General features: G+C 34.8%; 1 protein-coding gene across 2 annotated transcripts in view; it reads right to left on the bottom strand.

Annotated features, from left to right (window-relative positions):
- Window positions 1-1982: 1982 nt before the first annotated feature.
- The window catches only part of KCNQ5 (potassium voltage-gated channel subfamily Q member 5), a 269840-nt gene continuing 250404 nt past the window's right edge, over window positions 1983-21418 (bottom strand). For both annotated transcript variants that reach the window (XM_072408515.1, XM_072408516.1), the window contains 5 exons: window positions 12620-12840; window positions 9210-9318; window positions 8389-8520; window positions 5789-5915; window positions 1983-4552 (listed from right to left, as the gene is read on the bottom strand). In XM_072408515.1, the coding sequence (XP_072264616.1) occupies window positions 3614-4552; window positions 5789-5915; window positions 8389-8520; window positions 9210-9318; window positions 12620-12840 (1528 nt within the window). In that variant the 3' untranslated portion in view covers window positions 1983-3613. The remainder of the gene's footprint in view (window positions 4553-5788; window positions 5916-8388; window positions 8521-9209; window positions 9319-12619; window positions 12841-21418) is intronic.

Below are 21418 nucleotides of genomic sequence, written 5' to 3'. Positions count from 1 at the left end.
CACATTAATTTTACTTCTAGAAGAATGAGTTCAACTCATTTAGTTTTATTATCTCACAGAGGCTGAGCCAGTAAAGAGCAGCATAGCAGTGCTGGCAGTGGGGTGGTTGCTGGGACCTAACTGCTTTGTAATCTTTTAGACACTTATTAACCATAATTGCTCCTGGAGAAAATGTAAAAGCCTGAGGACCATCCTTGCTCCTACCGGTAGAAAAATTCCCCCACAACTTGTTGCATACTTGGAAGAAATCAGTAGAAGATTCAGTCCTGCTTTGGGAAATAGTTTCTATGGGCTGTATAGATGCCACTGCAATAAAACAATACCAATTAAGCCAATTTGGATGGTACTATAACTTGAAATGTACATCTGTGTCTTTCTGACTCTCTATTAAAAAAAAAAAGGGATGATTGATGGAATTATGTCTCACTTTGCCTAGGAGATGGTCTACCATTGTTATGTGACTATGCCACATTACTAGCATGTGCACTAATCCCAGCTACTAATAAGCATTTTTCAAAATTAGCAAACAAGACAGTGGGATCATGTGACCTGATATTAGAAGGTGATTATATAGTCCTTTATTTTTATATGTGAAATATTTTGGTTAACATACCAGGATTTCTCTTGTTACCAATGTTTTCATTATGGTGTCCTGACACACACTACAACAATTGTAAGTGTGATAAACAAGAGCAGAGTTTTCGACACCTGATTTTGATACTATCAAATTTTAAAGCTGTATAATTATTTGTTGAATTTTGATTAAGATTTTTATTCAGATGAATAAATTTGTCCTTGCATGTTGTATGGTTGTCAAACATTGATTCTGAAGCTGAAAAGCCTTTTGACATTGAAGTATATATCAGAAGTTTGAAAGTCTGTATGTAAAGGTTCACAGCACTATCACTTACCTCTGCAATGTATTCTTTTTCATGCCCCTATGCAGATTTTTACCTTGAACAGTAAAAAACTAGCAAATCTTTGAAAAAGCTTGGGCCTGACTTAAGCTCTATGCAAACATTATACAGACATTAGATCACTATTGCTGGAAACAATCTTTCATGAATGTTTCCAGTGACAGATGAACAAATGAGCACTGTACACATAGCACCATTCTGTTCTGGAGAGAGGGGAGGAAGAGTAAGTAGCACCCCGTTGTAGTCTCCTCCATAAGAAAGCACAGTGGCTGTTCCCAATGAATGACATTGGGAGAACGCTGCACACAAGTATGATTTTTGCCTGAGACAAGCACAACAGATGATTTCTCTCAGGCAGCAATCATCTGATGTCTGTACATAATTTAAAGGTGGATAAATAAAGTTTAGGTGGTAGGAAGCTTAACTAATGAATGTTAAATGATTAGAATCCTTTTGACTTTATAAGACAATTGGTTCATCTGTGTTGGATCTTCCCATTTATTTGCTATTGTTGGCCCAAGATAAATCCCCTACTTGGAGAAACTTTTCACTATGTAAGCAGAACATGTGAACAGTATATCTCAATATATCAATCTATAGAGTATTTGCCTATATACAGTAAGATAGGATGATGGAAAACACAATTTTGCAAAAGCTAAAAGTAAAATAACAAATGTCTGAAAAATTTACCATAGCAACCAATGCTATATTTTTAAGATATTCTGATTAGTTGCCATACTTCTCTTATATTTTTTATGAACTATACAATGGTGACAAAGAAAAGAAAATTGTTATATATTACCTGTTATACTAAAAATATTTATACGTCTCTTATAGGAAAATGATTGACTTGCCTATATTTATTCTGTTATTGCTGTATGTATGTGAAACTAACATTTAATACATTTTTAATTAGCATGTTTTCATACTAGATATCCCACAATATACAATATGAAAATATTGACAGGATCAAGTGAGCAAATGAAAACATATCCCCTCTTTATTTCCACTCGGAGGAAAAATATTCAATATATTTTTTATATACGATTCATAGAATTGCCCAGGTATGTGCACAAATTTTTATTAAAGAAATTAAATTAAAACTAGTAAATTTCAAGCTCTCAACCATTTGATTTAAGGCAAATACAGTTTACCATGTTACGTGTGAATAAATTACCAATTAAAAGGGTACCTGTTGAGCCTAATGAAGAAAAAAATGTAACAGGATTTTTTTTTCTTTCTATTAAAAACTGTTTTTATGTTTTTTTAAACTCCTACGAAAATGCATAACTATAAGATATGGCAATTTACAATGAAATAAAGGCACGTGAAACATTGTTTTAAAATAAAATGAAAGAAAAAAAATATGTATAGATGTACACATTATACAATACTTTTCAATGTACAGAGTTGTTATTTGGCTAAAAAGATGCAGACATTCAAAATAAGTTATTTCTAGTATGAGCTGAGATGTTGAGATACCCTAGAATATGTCAAAAAGGTATTAGTAAACAAGCTTTAGTAAAATCAAACTGATGTAGTACTAATTAAATAAAAAGTTGAAACGACATATGAAATGGCAAACAGTAATTAGCTTTTGTGCTTCAGACATCTTTTGGAACTGATCATCCAATCCTTTGTTCACATAAGATAAACAAGAGAACACAACAATTTTATTTGTAAGTCAGGGACATTATTTGAGAAGGGAAGAAGTTTTCATCTGAATTATGACTAGAACTGTGTGTAGATATTTGCAAAAAAATGGCTTTGATAGATACAAGGCTGTTAATGAAAAATAAAATCACACAGATCACAGTCTTTTCCTTTCCTCTGAAATGACGTCCCTGGTAGTAAATTTATAGACATGGACTCCATATATACAATATACATAATGTAAATATGTTCACATAACAAGCCTATTATTTAACATCCAAGAATACTTTAAAAAGAAATATGGAGGCAGAACTTATTTCATAGTAAACTGGTTTAGTTTTTCATGAAAGAGTTTGTACAGCATTTATTATTAAGACTGCAGTGACCTTTTCCATATATTATATAAATTCTCATAGGAAAAGAATGTTCCTAGGAAAAAACCTGAAAGTGATGTGCCAACGTTATTTTTGTCAGAACACTAATTTACCAAAAAATATACAGAAATCAACATTCATGTTATGTGTGCATTAAAAGAAGTTAGTTAATGTGTACTTGTCGTCACAACTAGCAGCAGTTCAAGTCCTTTCACGTTCCTTGGTAAAATTGCTAGCAGCTGTAACATTTATTTTTCATTGTAAACATCACTGTATGTTTTAAATTTTAATCTTTCTTGTTAAAATCAAGGCGCTTTGGACTCTTTGAATTTTAAACAGTACTTTTAAAGGGGTTATTTTTTTATTTTTTTTAATTGTGAAAAATCATTTTGTGACTTTGCTTGGTAGGCAAGTAAGCATATAACCAACTACCATATAGTTAGGTTTCTGAGGTTAAAGTTATTTATGTTTATATATATCTATTTGTCTTTGTTCTCTTCACTTTAAACATGCATTTTCATGCAGCTAGAAGAGATGGCCCATAGAAGGCCTACCTTTTACCTTCTTTCTGAATCTAGCACTCATAATTTTTAAGGGCTTTCAAAATAATTCATGCAATGATATGGATGACTAATGTAACCATAAACACAAAAAACCCAAAAACATTACTTATTTTTTAACATGAAGAGGGCTTAGGTGTTCTGCACCACCCCTAGTTTTGCTAATGCTTTGAGATGAAACTGCTATTCCAGTCCTCAAAGAGTCAGATAATAAAGTGGTTTCAACAGTAGGCTCAGGGGCAGCATCATAATTTTCAGTCTCCAGCTCCTCATCTGCAATAAAAAGCTTTGATTCCCGATATTGTGGATAAAGTTCCTGGCTGCCTCTTGAGACGCTTGAGTCACTGCATGAGAGCTGTGCATTTAGTTCTTCTGTTGACTGAATCAGATTTTGCACAGAAATTGATTTGCCAAAATCCTTATGTGTGAAGGGAACCGGCGATAGTACTCCATTATTTGCATCAAGGCTTTTCCTCCTTACAAAATTTTTAGTTAAACCAGGTTGTGCAGACTGTACGCTTTCCTTTGAGGCAACAAGGCAGGAGGTGACATCACAAATATCTTCTTTTGTGGTCATTGGAATTATGTGAATTGGTTCTGGTTTGCTAATGTGTTTCAAGGAAGGTGCAGCTGGTATCTGTAATGTTGTTGGTGCTGTTGGCTTTGAGGCCTGGCTTATTTGGTTTGATATACTGTTTGTTACCATATTTACAGGTCCATCACTTACATTTGCCGTAACCTGCGTTGCTTGGCTTTGCATTGCTGGGCTAAATCCATAGTAAGCAGGTGCACTAAATTCATTTGGTGTAAGTACAAATTGTAACCCCCGAGGCATGTTGGCACTAGCTGATCTTGTTATGAATCCACTGTTTTGTGCAGAGCCTGTCAAGTCTTTGCTGTCTATTGGACTTTGATAATCTGAAGTTTGTTCACATTCAAATAGTGGCATCTGAAATGATGCCAAAGTCAGTGCTGAAGCAGATCCTTTCTTTAAGACCTGTTGGTAAATGTCAAGTAGGCTGTCCAATTTCGACTCAATTGATTGCACCTGCAGAACGGAGAGTAAGCAAATGTACCAGTTAAACTTTATCAACAAAATGAAAGTAGTAAACATCAGTTTACAACTCCCTAGCAAAGGCATCAGGACCCTTAAAACCTGATATGCAAATATCACCTTTTTTTTTTAAACTATTAAGTTGGTCTTTAAGTATGTGGGGGAGGATTAAAACCCAATAGCCAACAGCAAAAGAAGAAATCTAAGTCTATCACAGTCCCCCAACATTTTAATGGGGAAATTAGTAGATACTTGCAAGCACCTGATAGTAACTGTTTCTCATTATTATTCCTTCTTTCGAAAGTTCTTAAGGAAAAAGTACTGTATGTAAAACATTTACGCACATATTACACAAAAGGCGATATTAAACTAAAACATTCAGCCTTTGTGTCTGGATTCCAACTTTAAGGCTAAATTGTGGTGTCAAATCAGCTGCAACAATCTGCTACAGATACATGAACCTGCGTGCAAAAAACAGGGTCCCGACCACGCCAAAATCTACTTGAATGAGGGAGAATGGGACCACGATTGAACCTGTGGCAGACCACTGCAGCTTACTGTGGGTCTGAAATGGCCCTAAGAGTCTGAAATATGCAGTTTCCTCTGTCATTATTAATGCATCTGCATGAAATGCTAATAGTGTTTGTAAGGAAAAAATAAGTCCAAAGACAGAGGCAGCTAATGTGCTCTGACATGAAAAAAGCAGCAGTATTCTGTGCTAGGACATTATTGGTAGAAGTAACAAAAATACATTGCATATACTATCAATGTGGGATACTAACCTAACACAAAGTTTACATATAACAAAACTTTACTTGATCTTGTATCTAGAATCTCATTTCTAGAATGTAATATAATATATATTATTGATCCCCTTCTATGAATGGTTCAAGTTTGTGGCTACTTAGACAAATATTTGTGGCTATATAGTTTAACTGTCCTTATCTATTAAAGTAATCCTGTAGTAAGTGATCATCTGACATTGGTGATTTTCTGACTACTATGAATTTAGTTACTGTAATGAAACAAACATAGCATAAATGAAAATAAAACTTCTTATCTACATACTTTTGGATTCACAACAATATATTGAATGCAGTAGATTAGCAACCAAGTAGTATTTCTACAACATGTCAAGAATAGTAGCCTACAATTTTTTTGTGTACATTTTTTTCACAAGGCATTTCACTGCAAGACTAATAAAAGTATCGTAAAAATTATTTTTTTTACCTGCTTCTCAACTTTAACCACTCGTCCCAACATACTGAGATCATCTGCAGTCTCAATTTCAGAAACATTTTTTTCACGGCTCTTTTTATCTGTTGTTATTTGACCTTTGCCAAGAATTTGATCAACCCTGTAAGTAGTAAGAACAAAATGATGCACATTTTGATTTAAAGTGACTTTATAATCAAATAATATTCATTTTGTACCCAAGTTGTATTTTTCCCTCATTAATTTAGCAGTAAAGAGCCTAAAACAAGTAAACTATTACAAACACTTTTATTGTGGTATTATGAAAATAAATCAAGATAATTTCTGTATATAAACACTAATGGGAATGCTAGAGCACTGTTCAACAGATGGTTATAAATTCTCAGGTATTTTAGACTGGATAATGGTGATAACTGTTGTGCATTAATAATTCCCGTGATGAACTGAGCATGTATTCTAAATATATTAAAATCAGATTTTAAGACCTTTAAGGAAACTCAAAAACAAAACAAAATCTGCTACAGGTATACAGTGCAGGCACCTGGAGGTATATACATTCACCAGCCTCCCAAACCATTTTACTACTTTTAAATCCCAGCTATTCTGACAGATGGTACTGCCAAAGCTTTCCTGCCTTCTGCACAATTGTAAAACATTTAGACTTTGGAAACACTTTTAGAACCTTTGTCTTGTTTTTATTGCAAATTGTATTATAGTGCAGAAGAAAGTGGGATGCTGGTTTGTTGTGTTGAACATTTTTCCAGTAGGAAATTTGTGTCACATATGGTATGTCATAAATATTATTAGTCATAATGGTCATAGATATACACATGTTATAAATCAGCTCATATACAGGTGAGATGTACTAAGTCCTCTTCTCACAACATAGTAAATCTAAAAAATACGATCATGAACTATACATAAAAGTGTAGGAGGATCTTGGTATATGAGGGAAGCATTCATTTGGTATTTGCTCCCAAATCTGCATAAACTATTTTAATTCTGACTATATTTGCTTCTGGAGCAGATAGTTTAAATGTGTCTTTTAATAAAAACTACTACTAGACTTTTTACTAAATACTTTAGGAGCTGCTGCCCACTGTGTACAGTAACGGACTTGAAGAGTGCTTCTGGACTTAAAACCTAATATTAACATTAGTTACAAGCTTCTAACTAGTTTTTGAAAAGTGTTGCACACTGATATATGTAAACAAGTTTGCAGTAGAACAGTGGGACCCTGGTAATGAAAAGGTGGGGAAGTAGGAGGAGCTAGAAGTAAAAAACTAAAATTTAGAGGATGGGCTGGAAACGTAACAATTTGCCTTGCACATATTTATGGTCAAAGTCTGCCTGGTCTCAAGGCCGAAAGGACATTCCTTTCTGTTTACATTCTATATTTGATGATACTTGTAGTATCTATTATACAATTATACTGTTATATGGTACTATTATGATGATTTGTCAGTAAGGCCATTGTGTTTGCCATTGAGGTCTTTCCTTGAACTTGTTTATTGTTATGTTAACCAAAATATATCTACATGAAAGTCAGCCAAAAAGCCCCATTTTTGTGTGCTCATACAAGTTGTGGGATTGCCATATGATGCAGCAAAACTGTGAAATAGTGCAGAGTTTGTCCTGTAGGGCTCTATTTCCTCCCAGCTTTGGGATCACACTGAGCTTCTGATAGCATTATGCTGCTTAAGGTTTTCTGCATCTGCTAAAGTTTTATAGTATGGCTGAGGTGTGTGAATTATGAGTATCTAAACAAAATACATATCTTTTGGGGTTATAAAATATATAATAAAATATATATATTAAAAGTATATTTGTACACGTCAGACAATTGTGACCCAAGACAAGCACAACTATTTGTCCTAAGCAACAATCATCTAAAGTGTGTATCAATAGACTTTAAATTCAATGATCAGATCTTAAAGTGATCTACTACTTGTGGTACTATTTTAAGTAGATCAATTGTTGCCTGGCAAGGTTTTTCTTAAGGTCACCAGGAAAAGCCATTAGGCATGTGATTATCTTAACTTAGTACCACTGAAACACACATTTGACGTGTACAGCGGTCCCCCAATGACTGATAAGGAATGGTGACTGTACTTTTCCATGGAGGAGCGTACTGGGTGCTGCTCGTAAGTCCTCCTCTCTCCCCTTTTTATATAACATAATAGTGCTTTGTGTACAATGCTGGTTTATTCATCTGTTACTGGAAAGATCCTAAGCAATCGGGTGATAATAATCTGACATCAATTTGATGATCTAATTTTAGCAGTTGTTATGCAAAGAGGACTGAAGCATACTATAGATATGAAGAATGCACAGATCTCTAAGGTGTAGATAAATAATTTAAAAATGAAACAGCAAACATGTAAAAGCTTATGGGCTTACAATTGTTTTTAAAATACTAATGCCAAGACTACAGAGGACTGGTAAGCAATGATTTTTTAGTTAGACATGCATTGACCAAGAATGCAAAATAACTCACAACTTGCTAAATATCTAGGTATAAATCTTCCCTTTAATTATAGGTGTTCTCAAATAAAATATAAACACTGATTTATTTTTATTGAAGATACTGGTTCTTTTAAAATCACTTTATTTACCGTGTTTGTAGGCTTTTTATTCTGCATAACATATCCAAATGGCCAGCAGAATATTGCTCAATCACATCTTTCACGTCATATGGCCGCAAAGTCTCCTTAAATTTTCGTTTTGCTACGTGGAACTTCATAATTCTGTTAAAGAAAAAGAAAAGTTGTCAATTTTGTTTTTAATTACATCATTATATGTTTATGAAATAAACATATGTGCAGGGTTTAATTATAGTTACACGTCAAGTCGTGTGGTCTTAATATTTCTCTGTGCTGCTAATAACAAATCCTAAAACACACATATGGTCTTTTAAATGTATTTGTTGAAATTATCTTGATGTAAATATAATCCTTACAAAGTGCTACACAGTAGATGATATTTTCAACACTGTCATATAATAAAAGTCTAGGGTTCTAGTTAAAAAAACAGGGAAGCTGACATTCCCTTAAACATTCCCTGGTGGGAATCTTCCAGGCCCATGTGTTTCAATCGCGGTATTTGATTCCCACCTCGGAATGTTTTTAAAATAGAGCCCTAGATGTGTAAACTAGCTCAGTAAAAACTATGCAATCCCTATATGACCAAATATTATATTAAGCTAATAAAATAACAAAACATTTCTGATTGTTTTTATTCTAAGTTGTATTACTGATAAAGAAACACTTTGATCCCTGATGTCCATGACCCATCTTCATACTTCCACTTCCTACTCTCTTGATGCCATTCCTAACTTTTTTGTCTATGTTTAATGAACTTATGGATATTTTATTGTTTTAAGCGTTACATATACTGTAAATGATACATTTTAAACTAGGCTCTGATTTTAACTCACCTGATTGCTCGAATGACAGTTTTAAGAGCTGGGGTTAGATCTTCAACTGATACATCACAGTGACAACCTTTATCATCGTGTGCTTCCTCTGTTCCAAGATTGACGTCAACTGAAAAGATAAAATCGGATTTATAAGAAGATAGGAATGTGCTCCATCCTTTTATGGTGTAGAGTTTAGTTGATAATAAATGCGCTTAGTGTATGTTCTTTTATTAATCCACTCACAGGGGCGTATTTACAAAAAGGACTGCAAATAAAGGCACATGTGCAAATTTACCCTGCATTTTTGCCCCTAACAAAGCCCTATATGTGCTTTATAAATCAGATGTATAATTGTTAGCAAATATATCTGTATTTAAATTACATAAATCAAGCCCTAATAAACAAAGCCTGTGGTTTACTAAATTAGCTTTGAAGCTATTTAGTTTCAAAAGTGTGGTCAGCAGTGAAGCATTTAAGAAATGAGTTGTGTTTTCAGTAGGATTTAAGTCATACATATACATTTGTTTGGGTTAATTTGAACATTCAGTTTTAGTTTGATGAAATACTATTGTCCTTCACTCTTCCCATCAGATCAGAGTATAGGGTTAGACTAGCTCAGGTCTTGCAGACACTGTTAAGTATTCTGTTCCACCAGAATCCTCATTTACGCTAAGTAGACACGTGCAAAATTTGTCGTTGGAAAGGATCTTTCACAATCCTTTCCGATAACAAACAACTTCACAATGAATGAACGAGTGATGTACATACAGCACCGTTCTGCTCTATAGAGAGGGAAGGAGAGGGTGACACATGATGTAAAAAAAAGTACGCTGAGCTGCCCATACAACCCCATCACTTCCTTCTCATCCTTTCTACCCTTCCTAACATTCATATTGCTTTGCGAAGAAAAAAAATTCTAGCAAGATTTCCTCTCACCTGACTCTATTGTGAGTGTCTTCAGTATTTTTTTTTTCTTTTGATAATGATAATTACAGTCAAGTGACCCACTGGTAATGATACTGGTATATACATCTGTGAAATGAGATCATAAAGGCGGTAGTATACAACTGTGCGTTTAACAACATGAACACAAGTGTTCTTTTAATTTAGCTGAAACACAGCGGGGAGGAAAATGTACCTTCAAAGTTTGTCACTTGTCTGCTAAGTAGTATCCTTGTGCTAATGGAAGCCTCACTTCTTCCAGCACTGAAGCCATCAATTAGACAACTCAATCAAATCAGTTGTGTTTGCACAGGAGCCATATATAAAAAGGATTATTAAATTTCACTGTGCTTAAAATAATATTGTGAGGCTGCACAACACTTGAGGAAGGACCCTTTGCAATTGAAGTTGCCGTTTGAAGATGCAATTGGAAGCAGTGAGACATTCTTGTTCTGTAATGATACTGACTGTTGAATAGTGTACAAAAAAAAATTTTTGCACTAACTCATAACAACCAAACCAGGTAAAGGAAATTCTAGTTTCCATGGATAACTGAACATTTTTTTTAACGTTTCTTATCAAGTGAAACAACAGACAGATACAGCTTTATAGCTTTAATGCTTCTTAGGTCAATAACCCAGTAAGTGGACAAGGCGAAAAGGTTGGAAATAGATAGGTGACAAGAGATGCTGAATTACTCAGCTGGCTGTGTAATGTAGAAAATTGCCAAAATCACAAGATTAGCTGCACTGAATTACAACTCATTTGGCAGGTAAAACAGTACTTTAACAGACATGTGTATTTAGTTGTTTGTGTTGAGGATTGCTTTGAATAATTACAAAAGCATGCATTTCTTAATCTTATTGGTTACAGCATTTGACAGAATCTCTCACAAAGATCCATCACATGTAAAATTATTTGCCCAATTACAAGCAATTATTTTGTCTTCAAGCGGGCATTAGTTAAATGTTGCTTGTGGTTGGTTTTAATAACTTCACATATAAATCACATATAAAAACCCTCCTATGTGCTGCTATTCTTGTTTCAGCTTTTCTAAAAATAGTCCAGATGTTAAGCCTGACATTGTACTAGTAAAATGACAATTTAAATACTGTAGTACATTACCTAAGCAATGCCTACCTTCTGTTTCTTTACATAGACAAATCTAACTGTGAAAGAAACTGTGAAGAAAACTTTCTATTCCCTGTAGTTAATTAGTTCTGTATGAGCTAGAAAAGAAAATATACTTGAACTATATTTTATGTGCCATGGAGAATTTATGTATGCCTTTGGCATCTGTGTTTTACCAGCATTGCCTTATTCAGTAATGTTTCCCTGTGTTTCTTGACAACACACTGTGCAAGCAGTGGGACTACAATCACACTAGTCTAATCTTACTTGCTGTGGTGTCATTAGAACTGTATTTACCATACTGTTTCTTAGTTGATACATGATTTTCTCGCCTATTCTCTTTGTGTAACTTGGCACAATGTCTAAATGTAGTCTAATATGTGTTCAGCTTAAGTGAAGTAACCCATCCAAAAGAAAAGATAGACAGAAGATAGTCAGCCTGAGACAGATGACAGCATAACAGCTGGCAGGCATATCTGCCTTTATTTTTGTGACTATATACAGCTAGTTATATAAAAGTGAAATAGATCCAAACAAATCACCAAACATGGTAATACCCATAATCCAAATTATAATATTAACTATTAAAAACCTCCAATATTTATATGCCTTCTTTCAGCTATGCATCAGGGACTGTAGACAATAAAACTCTTTATGAAAAAGAAAGTACCGGTAACTGGAAACAAAGAAAACATGGTACAAAGTGTATAATATGTATAATATAGAATACTAGATTATTTAACACTGCAGACCTAGTGGGCAATGCATATGCTAGAGCAGACTTTCTCTCTCTTTTGAACATGAGGGAACCCCTGAAATACATGTCAGGCCTTCAATAAACCCTGATTAAAATTTCTATTCATGGCTCAAGGTATATTAGCATTTTGGTCAGTGGGAAGAATGTTTCCTACAATGCAGATCATTGTTGGGAAGAATGTCAATCTTCTAGATAGCCAAAATGATCATTGAGATATATATATATATATATATATATATATATATATATATATAAACAATGGTAAGTCTTCTAAATTTGGTGTGGGTATCTAGGTTTAAATGACATCCAAAATAAAGGTATGCTAACTAACTACCCCAGCTATGCCCCAAGTCACTCGAAGTGAACTAGTATTTGTCCATGAAGGACAAGAAATAGGTACAAAAAATAATTTTGGGAGTACATATGACATTAGCAATGTTCAGTTCCAGGACATAAATTATTGACTTGGCAACCTTGTTAATTAGATTTTTTCTTGTATTCTGATTTTGTTATCTGTTTTCAGTTTTCTGTATCCTTATCAAGTGCCAAAGTTAACATTATCATGGTATCATCAGGATCTAGTAGAGAAAATACTTACGGTCAGCCACTGGTTTTGGTTGCGAACTCTTCAGCCTAAGTGAAGGGCGGAAACGTGTTCTATCATTAAAGCTCCAGCTTTTCTGTACTTTTGTTGGACTTGCCTCGGAAGTCACATCAGCACTTGGAGAACGTCGGTCGCCAACCGATGTTTGTCTGCTCTTAATGCTTTGCCCCCTTGGGCTTGCCATACGAACTCGCTCCTTGAAGCTTAATTTCTGGCTGTGAAAAAATGATGGTCACATTTTAGTATGTATAGTTCCTTAGTAAACTGTAGATGGGGACAAGAACTTTCAATGTTTTTCTGTTGCTTTGTTCAGCTTAAGATGTTTAGGTCGTTCACTTGGCACAGTCAAATTTTACTCAAATTTACTTAGCTTAGCGAATGCAGTGAGAATTAATTTTTCAAAGAATACACATCTTTTTGAGGAAATGTAAAAAACTTTACTTGCACATGATGATTTAATAGCTGAAGTCAGCAAAGTTTCACCTCATTCATTAAGTTAAGTGAGTTATCCCTCAAAGATTGTGGGAGAGAGAACTAAGTGAAAAGCCTAAACTCACTATATTCTTTTGCAAAGTGACCACAATTAAAATCTCATTAAATCTCTTAGTATTAAAAATGACAATTTTAATGTACATTAACTCCTAAATTCTGTACAAAATATAAGGCTAAATTAAAAAAAAAATGCTATTTGATTTACAAACTCCCTTTATAAAAAAATGTAGAGAATGATATTCTTAATAATCAGTTGAATGTAAACATGCACATTAGTTGTCAGCAAGCATATTATGTATTTACTCAACATACATTTTCATGCATACATCCAAACTTTATTCTGTAATTCAAACTATTATAAGATACTTTGTATGCAGTGGTGGTGAATGAATGTTTCTGTCCGTAATTGAGGTGGCCAGGATTCAGTAACCTGCTACCTATACTGGGGCAAAGTTTCCTAGCAGCTTTTTCTAGTATTGTACAATTCATCCTTCAGTTATGTACACATACTAGATGATTAGCGTCTGAGATGAACAGTTGTGATCATCTACGGCAAAAATCTAGCAGGTGTACAGCTATCCCCCCAAATTGTTCATCAGCTCATCCTGGAGGTTTGATAAACAAATGAGTGGGGATGACCATTATACATTCTTTTGTAAGAGACCACAGCAGGTTGACATATTTTTCCTACCCTTTAGGTCTGCCTGAAGTTTGGTGATTAAGGTGATTCCCTGATGGGAGTAACAAGATATGGCATTATATTAGTCAGCCACCCATGCTTAGATGCCATGCCAGACATGTACACTGGAGAAGTAACAGAAATGTGAAGATAAGATATGGTGGGGTATAATTATAACCAATTCACATAATGATTAATTCTATAAAAATTCTTATATAGGTTTTCTGTACAAATTGGCCAACATTCACGCATAAGGTCAAGGGCTATTTATAAATCACTGTGAGTTTTCTGGATGGCACCAATCGGATATTCTTTAGTTGAAAATAAACATTGTTGTTGGGCAAACATACAGTAGAAAAATTGAATATTCATTTTTGTGGCAAAATAAATTATTTGTTCACGTTTTATTTACCTAAGTTATACCCCCAGCGAGAAACAAAATCCTCCATATAATGAATTGAATGCTCTAAGACTTCACAGAACATTCTTCCAACTTCAAGGAGAAAACCTTTGATATACACAAACCTGTACATAAAATCCTTGAAGTACATTTGATTTAAAATTTGAGATTGTTACATTCACCAATGAAAGTATAGTATGCATGCTCCTGAACAGCTCAAGACAGGGAAACATAAAAAAATTACTTTTGTTCAGAAAAAATATATTCCTACAGGTGTTAATTTGTGAATGTTGCAACATTTGCACAGTAAATTGGTTATAAATATACTGTAATGAGAAGTGATGTTGAACTGTGAGGCTGTTTTGCAACAGTATACTGTGTATACCATTTAAAAATCATTTTTATATATTGCGTTTTTGTAGTTTTTAATCCAACTGCTTTCAAGAACCTCTGTTTTATGTCAATTACTTTACTGTGATAACAAATATTTTTCTAAAGCCTAATTAGTTAAATTTAATTCTTACAATGATATTCCCACAAGATCAGAACTTTTTTTGTGAAATAAACTGTTATTGTCTCTACATTAATCTGTTCTGTTCTGTGTGTGTTACATATTGCATTCATACAAGCAGCTGATTTATGTTTATAGCTCACATTTCCTTCTTTCTTTAAAAGGGCAGTTAGCTCAATTCCCAGGCAGATGCTTATGGGGATGTAAATTATAGTTCAATTTGTGTGTTGTAAAACAGGTATGTTGTCTGCCAAATATTTCAATTTAAAATCCTGCCAGATCTCTTAAGCTAATATATATACCAGCTTTGTCCAAATGCTCACAGTATAACAACATAGTGATCATGAAAGCAAAATTCATATAAAAAATATTAGGCAGGTTCTCCGTTTTGGAAACTTTTCATTTGCAATATATTGTAATATCTTTACAGGTGCAACACATAATAAATAGAAATAGTCATAATCTCTTTATGCCACTGTGTTGTGGCCATATAAAAATTGATAATATAAAGGATATAATCATCATTTATATAATAAATGATATAATCACGGTGGCTTAGAGGTTAGCACTTTGCAGTGGTAGGTCCTAGGATTGAATCTCGGCCAGGACACTATCTGCATGGAGTTTGCAGGTTCTCCCCGTGTCTGCGTGGGTTTCCACTGGGTACTCTGGTTTCCTCCCACATTCCAAAAACATGCAGTTAGGTTAATTGGTTTCCCCAAACAATTGACCTTAGAATATGTTAAAAATATATGACTATGGTAGGAACATTAGATTGTGAGCGCTTGTAGCGCTATATAAATACTAGTTAATAATAAAATATTATTTATAGAACTGGGCCAACTAGCAGTTTTGGCAAACATAACAATTCTAAAGTTTTCTGCAGTTTAAATCAAAATCCTGTCATCGATAAACTACTAGATCGGCCATTTTTAACCAAAGTTTCTAAGGAAGATGCCAGTGGTTCCTTGATCTATGGCTCACTGACCTCCCATTAGATAGAGCCTGTAAAGTTCTGGGGCCAAGAACATTTGGCACATCCAACTGCAAAAAAACAAGGACCTTCTTAGTTGTCTGTAAGGGTGCCATTCTACCTAGGAAGTCGGGCATTCTTCTCACTGGCAACCAATGCAAATAGCATTTTTTGCAAAGAATGTATATAGCGGGGGTTCCCCAACACTTGAAAATCATTTTAAGGGTTCTTCAGGAGTTATAAAGGTTGAAAAAATTGTAGTAATGTAATGTAGTAATAACATTGAAATAATGTTAAAAATAAATGTTGGTAAATAAAACATACTGATAAATATCACTGACAAGTTATGCATAGGTTTTCTATTATGAAAACAGTATTACAAAATATGGCAACCCCACTGAAACAGATGTCCACCAACAATGACACACCAAGGAATGATTTAATTTTCTAAATCAAAATAGACATTTGGTGGACCTACCATTAAAAGCTTAGGTAGGCTGCCACTGCTGAAACACATTCCAAAGAGTACTCATTTACTAGATATAAAGCTGAATATTTGGTTTACACATACTGTGTGTCATAATAATGTGTCACTCTGAAGAGCTTTTACTAGCTGATGTGCTCATACCTACTAGGTGGTGATTGACTTTTGGATTTGGGTTTCAGCACCTGTGCCTTTCTCATAAGGAAAGGTGTATTTCACCTTTACCCCTTGAATGCATATAGGTTTAATTTATTTATCTAAAATGTTTCAACATAACATCTATCAGCAGATAGACTGTATACATCATTCTCATTCAAGTGTATTGGAACCTGCTGTATGAACATTAAGATTTTGACTGTCATAAAACCGTGTAGTCAGAAAAAATAATTTAACAATAAATTAACATTTTACTTGTAGGCCACATCTAAAATAATGTATGGATGTGCGTGGTGATCATTCATTTTCTTCTCTTTATTGCCACAATAAGAAAATACATTTATTCATCTGAATAAACCCTAGGTTTGAAAAAAGCGTTATGAACGGTGCAGGGATAGCTCTGGATCTATTATTTGGTTTGCTTTGTGGTTTTATTTTAGGATAACTGCTGTTTATAAATGCTTCATGAAATACTATGGGGTATATTGATAAAGCAATGAATCTGACATTTAGCAACATTCTTTGGTGGAGAAACTTCAAGCTGCATGTGTTTTAAAATGTAGGGATTAGGTAAATTCTCCACCAGAGAACTTTAGCTGAATGCCAATGCTCTAAAAATAGACCCTAAGGAACATATTTAATAAAAGTTACACAAATATAGTGAATTTATCAAATAAAACTGCTCGTTAATTTGTTTTTGTACAAACCAAATGTACTTCAAAGGTAACTAGAGATGGGTAAATGTAATTTAATGTACTCGAAAGGTATTTATATGGAGACATGGGCAGATGAACAGAGTTGTGGAATGTTTTTGCACTATTTTGTGTACCATTATGTATATGTAATCAACAACCAGGCCATGAACCTCAATAACAGGCCAAAAGCCTATGTGTATTTAGTTACCGCTAATCCTTACCTCCTGTCAGCCCTTAACATACCATTAACATAGTATGTTCCCTTCATTTGCAGCTTTATCCCTCACTGCAAGCATGTTAACAGGTAATATTAAAAAAGGCAAAGACCATTCATTACAAGACATAATCAGTGACACAGAATTGCCAAATTGGTATGTAGTGCACACCTCAGTACATTTGCCCATTTCTAAATAAATAAATATACATATAAATACCTTTCAAATTCATTTAGATACATTCCTCCAACTCTAGTTACCTTTAAAAAAAATTGTCCACCCTAATTCATAGAGAACAAATAAATATCAAACAACCACTTTTACTGAACAAATTCACTGTGATTAAATTTATTAATATATACTTGTATATATATTATATATATATATATATATATTTTAAATATATACCGGTAAGTGTTAACAGCCTAGGTTATAACAGGTTTACTTTAATGCACATTTACATTGAAGTTTGTGTTGTTATTTTTTCTTGTAAACAATTTCAGCCTTACAATTTCTATCTCATTCATACCATTGGCAAAAAGTTCCATTTTATTGGCAAGGCCTGTAAAATACTAGGTATTAGGAGTATATACGCAAAGTGAGAAAAAGTGAAAAACAAATTTGCAGCAGCACTGTAATTACTTGCAATTTAGGGCAACAACTGAATGTTGTATACTGGTACATTAAAATGTTTATACAATAAAACATTTTCATGGATTTTTGTTTTGTAAAAGGAATTTTTCCTCAACTGGCAAATCCTTTTGGCAGCTGATAAACCAACATTTAATATAATCTCCTTTATAATCTTCTACTTTATTTTTGTTTGAATAATATAATAAACACAATTTATTGCTATTATTAGTTGACAAATTTTAACAGCTGTTAGTTAACTGATAATTTTATTGTAGCTGTTCCTCGGATAACCAGGTGATGTCAGCCACACAAGAAAGATTGCTGAGAGACAGAGGCCCTGATTTACTAAAGCTCTCCAAGGCTGGAAAAAATACACTTTCAGAAGTGAAGCTGGGTGATCCAGAAAACATGGAATGGATTTTTAAAAATAATTTGCTATTTGCCAGCAAACATTTTGAATCCTGGACCAGGTCAATTCCAGGTTTGCTATATCACCCAGCTCCACTGATGAAAATGTATTCTCTCCAGCCTTGGAGAGCTTTAATAAATCAGGGCCAGAGTGTTGCTTCAAGGCCATTGAGGACATGTACGACTTCAAGCTGCACCATTGAGACCATGTTTGGCTTAAAAATACACCACTCAGACCATGTGTGACTTTAAGATACACCCCTGAGACCATGTGCGACTTAAAGATACACCACTGAGGCCATGTGAGACTAAGATTGACTAGTGAGACCATGTGTGACTTCAAAATACACCACTGAGCCCATGTGTGACTTCAAAATACACCCCTGAGACCATGTTTGGCTTAAAAATACACTACTGAGGCCATGTATCACTTCAAGATACACCACTGAGACCACGTGCGACTTAAAGATTCACCACTGAGGCCATGTGAGACCAAGATGGATTAGTGAGACAATGTGTGACTTCAAGACACACCATTGAGACCATGTTCAACTTCAAGATACACCACTGAGACCATGTGTTTCTTCAAGATACACCACTGAGACCATGTGTTTCTTCAAGATACACCACTGAGACCATGTGTTTCTTCAAGATACACCACTGAGACCATGTGTTTCTTCAAGATACACCACTGAGACTATGTGTGACTTCAAAATACACCCCTGACACCATGTTTGGCTTAAAAATACACCACTGAGACCATGTGCGACTTAAAGATACACCACTGAGGCCATGTGTTTCTTCAAGATACACCACTGAGACCATGTTTGACTTCAAGATACACCCCTGAGACCATACCATGTTTGGCTTAAAAATACACCACTGAGCCCATGTGTGACTTCAAGATACACCCCTGAGATTATGTTTGGCTTAAAAATACACTACTGAGACCATGTGTGACTTTAAGATACACTACTGAGAATATGAGCGTTTTCAAGATACACCACTGAGGCCAGGTGAGGCTTCAAGATACACCACTGAGACAATGTGGGACTTCAAGATACACCACTGAGACCATGAGTGACTTCAAAATACACCCCTGAGACCATGTTTGGCTTAAAAATACACTACTGAGGCCATGTATGACTTCAAGATACACCACTGAGACCAGGCTTCAAGATACACCACTGAGGCCACGTGCGACTTCAAGATACACCACTAAGGCCAGTTGAGGCTTCAAGATACACCACTGGGATCATGTGTGACTTCAAGATACACCCCTGAGATTATGTTTGGCTTAAACATACACTACTGAGACCATGTGTGACTTTAAGATACACTATTGAGAATATGTGCGTTTTCAAGATACACCACTGAGGCCAGGTGAGGCTTCAAAATACACCACTGAGACCATGTTTGGCTTAAAAATACACCACTGAGACAATGTGCGACTTAAGGAGACAGCACTGAGGCCAGGCGAGACTTCAAGATACACCCCTGAGGCCATGTGAGACTTTAGGATACACTAGTGAGACCATGTGTGACTTCAAAATACACCCATGAGACCATGTTTGGCTTAAAAATACAATACTGAGGCCATGTGTGACTTCAAGATACACCATTGAGACCATGTGCGACTTCAAAATACACCACTGAGGCCAGGTGAGGCTTCAAGATACACCACTGAGACAATGTGTGACTTCAAGATACACCACTGAGACCATGAGTGACTTCAAAATACACCCATGGGACCATGTTTGGCCTAAAAATACATGACTGAGGCCATGTGTGACTCCAAGATACACCATTGAGACCATGTGCGACTTCAAGATACAACACCGAGACCATGTGAGGCTTCAAGATACACCACTGGGACCATGTGTGACTTCAAGATACACCACTGAGACCATGTTTGGCTTAAAAATACACAACTGAGACAATGTGCGACTTCAGGATACACCACTGAGGCCACGTGAGACTTCAAGATACATGATTGAGGCCATGTGTAGCTTAAAGCTACACCATTGTAGCCATGTTTTAATAATAGGTTCACAAAGAGAATTTATCTGTCTTATGACAAATTTTTAAGCATGTTGTGGAATACCTACAATGCTATTTAAGGGTGTCCTGCTTTTACATTGATGTACTAACACAAATCAGTATGATAAAACTAGGTCAATTCCCATTGTAAATTCTTTTAATCTGCATTGTAAATATATAATGTGTAGAAGTGAACAAAACCATTTGGCATCAATAATTGAATGTCTAAATGACTTTTCATGCTCTATTTAATGCATGAAAAATTGCATTAATAGAGGGAAAAAGTTCTTTCTTTTCAAAGATTTAGCAAAAAAAAAAATTATCATAGTTCATAGTAATAAAACAAGATATGATCTTTTTTATTGCATTTGATATATATAGATTCAGATGGGTTCTATAGGCACCTAGATTTTTCTAAGGAAATCTGTCGGGAGCACGATACAATTACTGATTTCCTTTAGAAAAATCTAGTTGTCTGACTGTTGTGCTGATCTCTGGCCTCAATACACTTAGCAACTGACCTGATTTATCAGATTCAGGGGCAGAAGCTTACAGCCTTACGGCAAAGAAAGTTATTAGACTCTTGCAAGAAGACAAGAAAACTAGAAAAAAGGCTGTGCTAGTAAATAGACTCTTCCAGAAGAAATCACATTTGCTAACAAGTTCATAAGTATACTGCAAATTAAAAAAAAGATGTGTATGCACAAAAAAAACATTGAGGTTGGGAATTGTGGTTCACAGCTATGACATGAACTTCTGGTGTTCTTAAAGAGCAACAACGTTCCCTAGTTTAGTGTTTGTATTATAGGTAATATGATTGCTGCAGGTCATAATTTTTTAAATGCGAAAGACCAAACTACCATGTCAAGTGAATCCGATGTTGTATCCTGTAGAGTTCTGAAGAGGTAGTAAGAGTTTACTTCAGGTTTCTGTCCATGCCTGCAAACAAGGTTAGCTAAATTCCAGCAAAGCCCTGGACTCGAAAACCTTGAAAAAAAAAATAATCAGAGCTGATATGGCCATGCTCAACCCACTCCCTGCTTCATTTCTTGTTTCTCTCAAGGCCACTATGTAAATGGTGGCTTAGGGATCAGTATGGTGGTAAGT

The sequence above is a fragment of the Pyxicephalus adspersus genome, chromosome 4 (genome assembly GCF_032062135.1).
Source record: "Pyxicephalus adspersus chromosome 4, UCB_Pads_2.0, whole genome shotgun sequence".
NCBI classification, from domain to species: Eukaryota; Metazoa; Chordata; class Amphibia; order Anura; family Pyxicephalidae; genus Pyxicephalus; species Pyxicephalus adspersus.
Note: the sequence above shows the minus strand (reverse complement) of the source record. Positions and strands in the feature narration are given on the sequence as shown.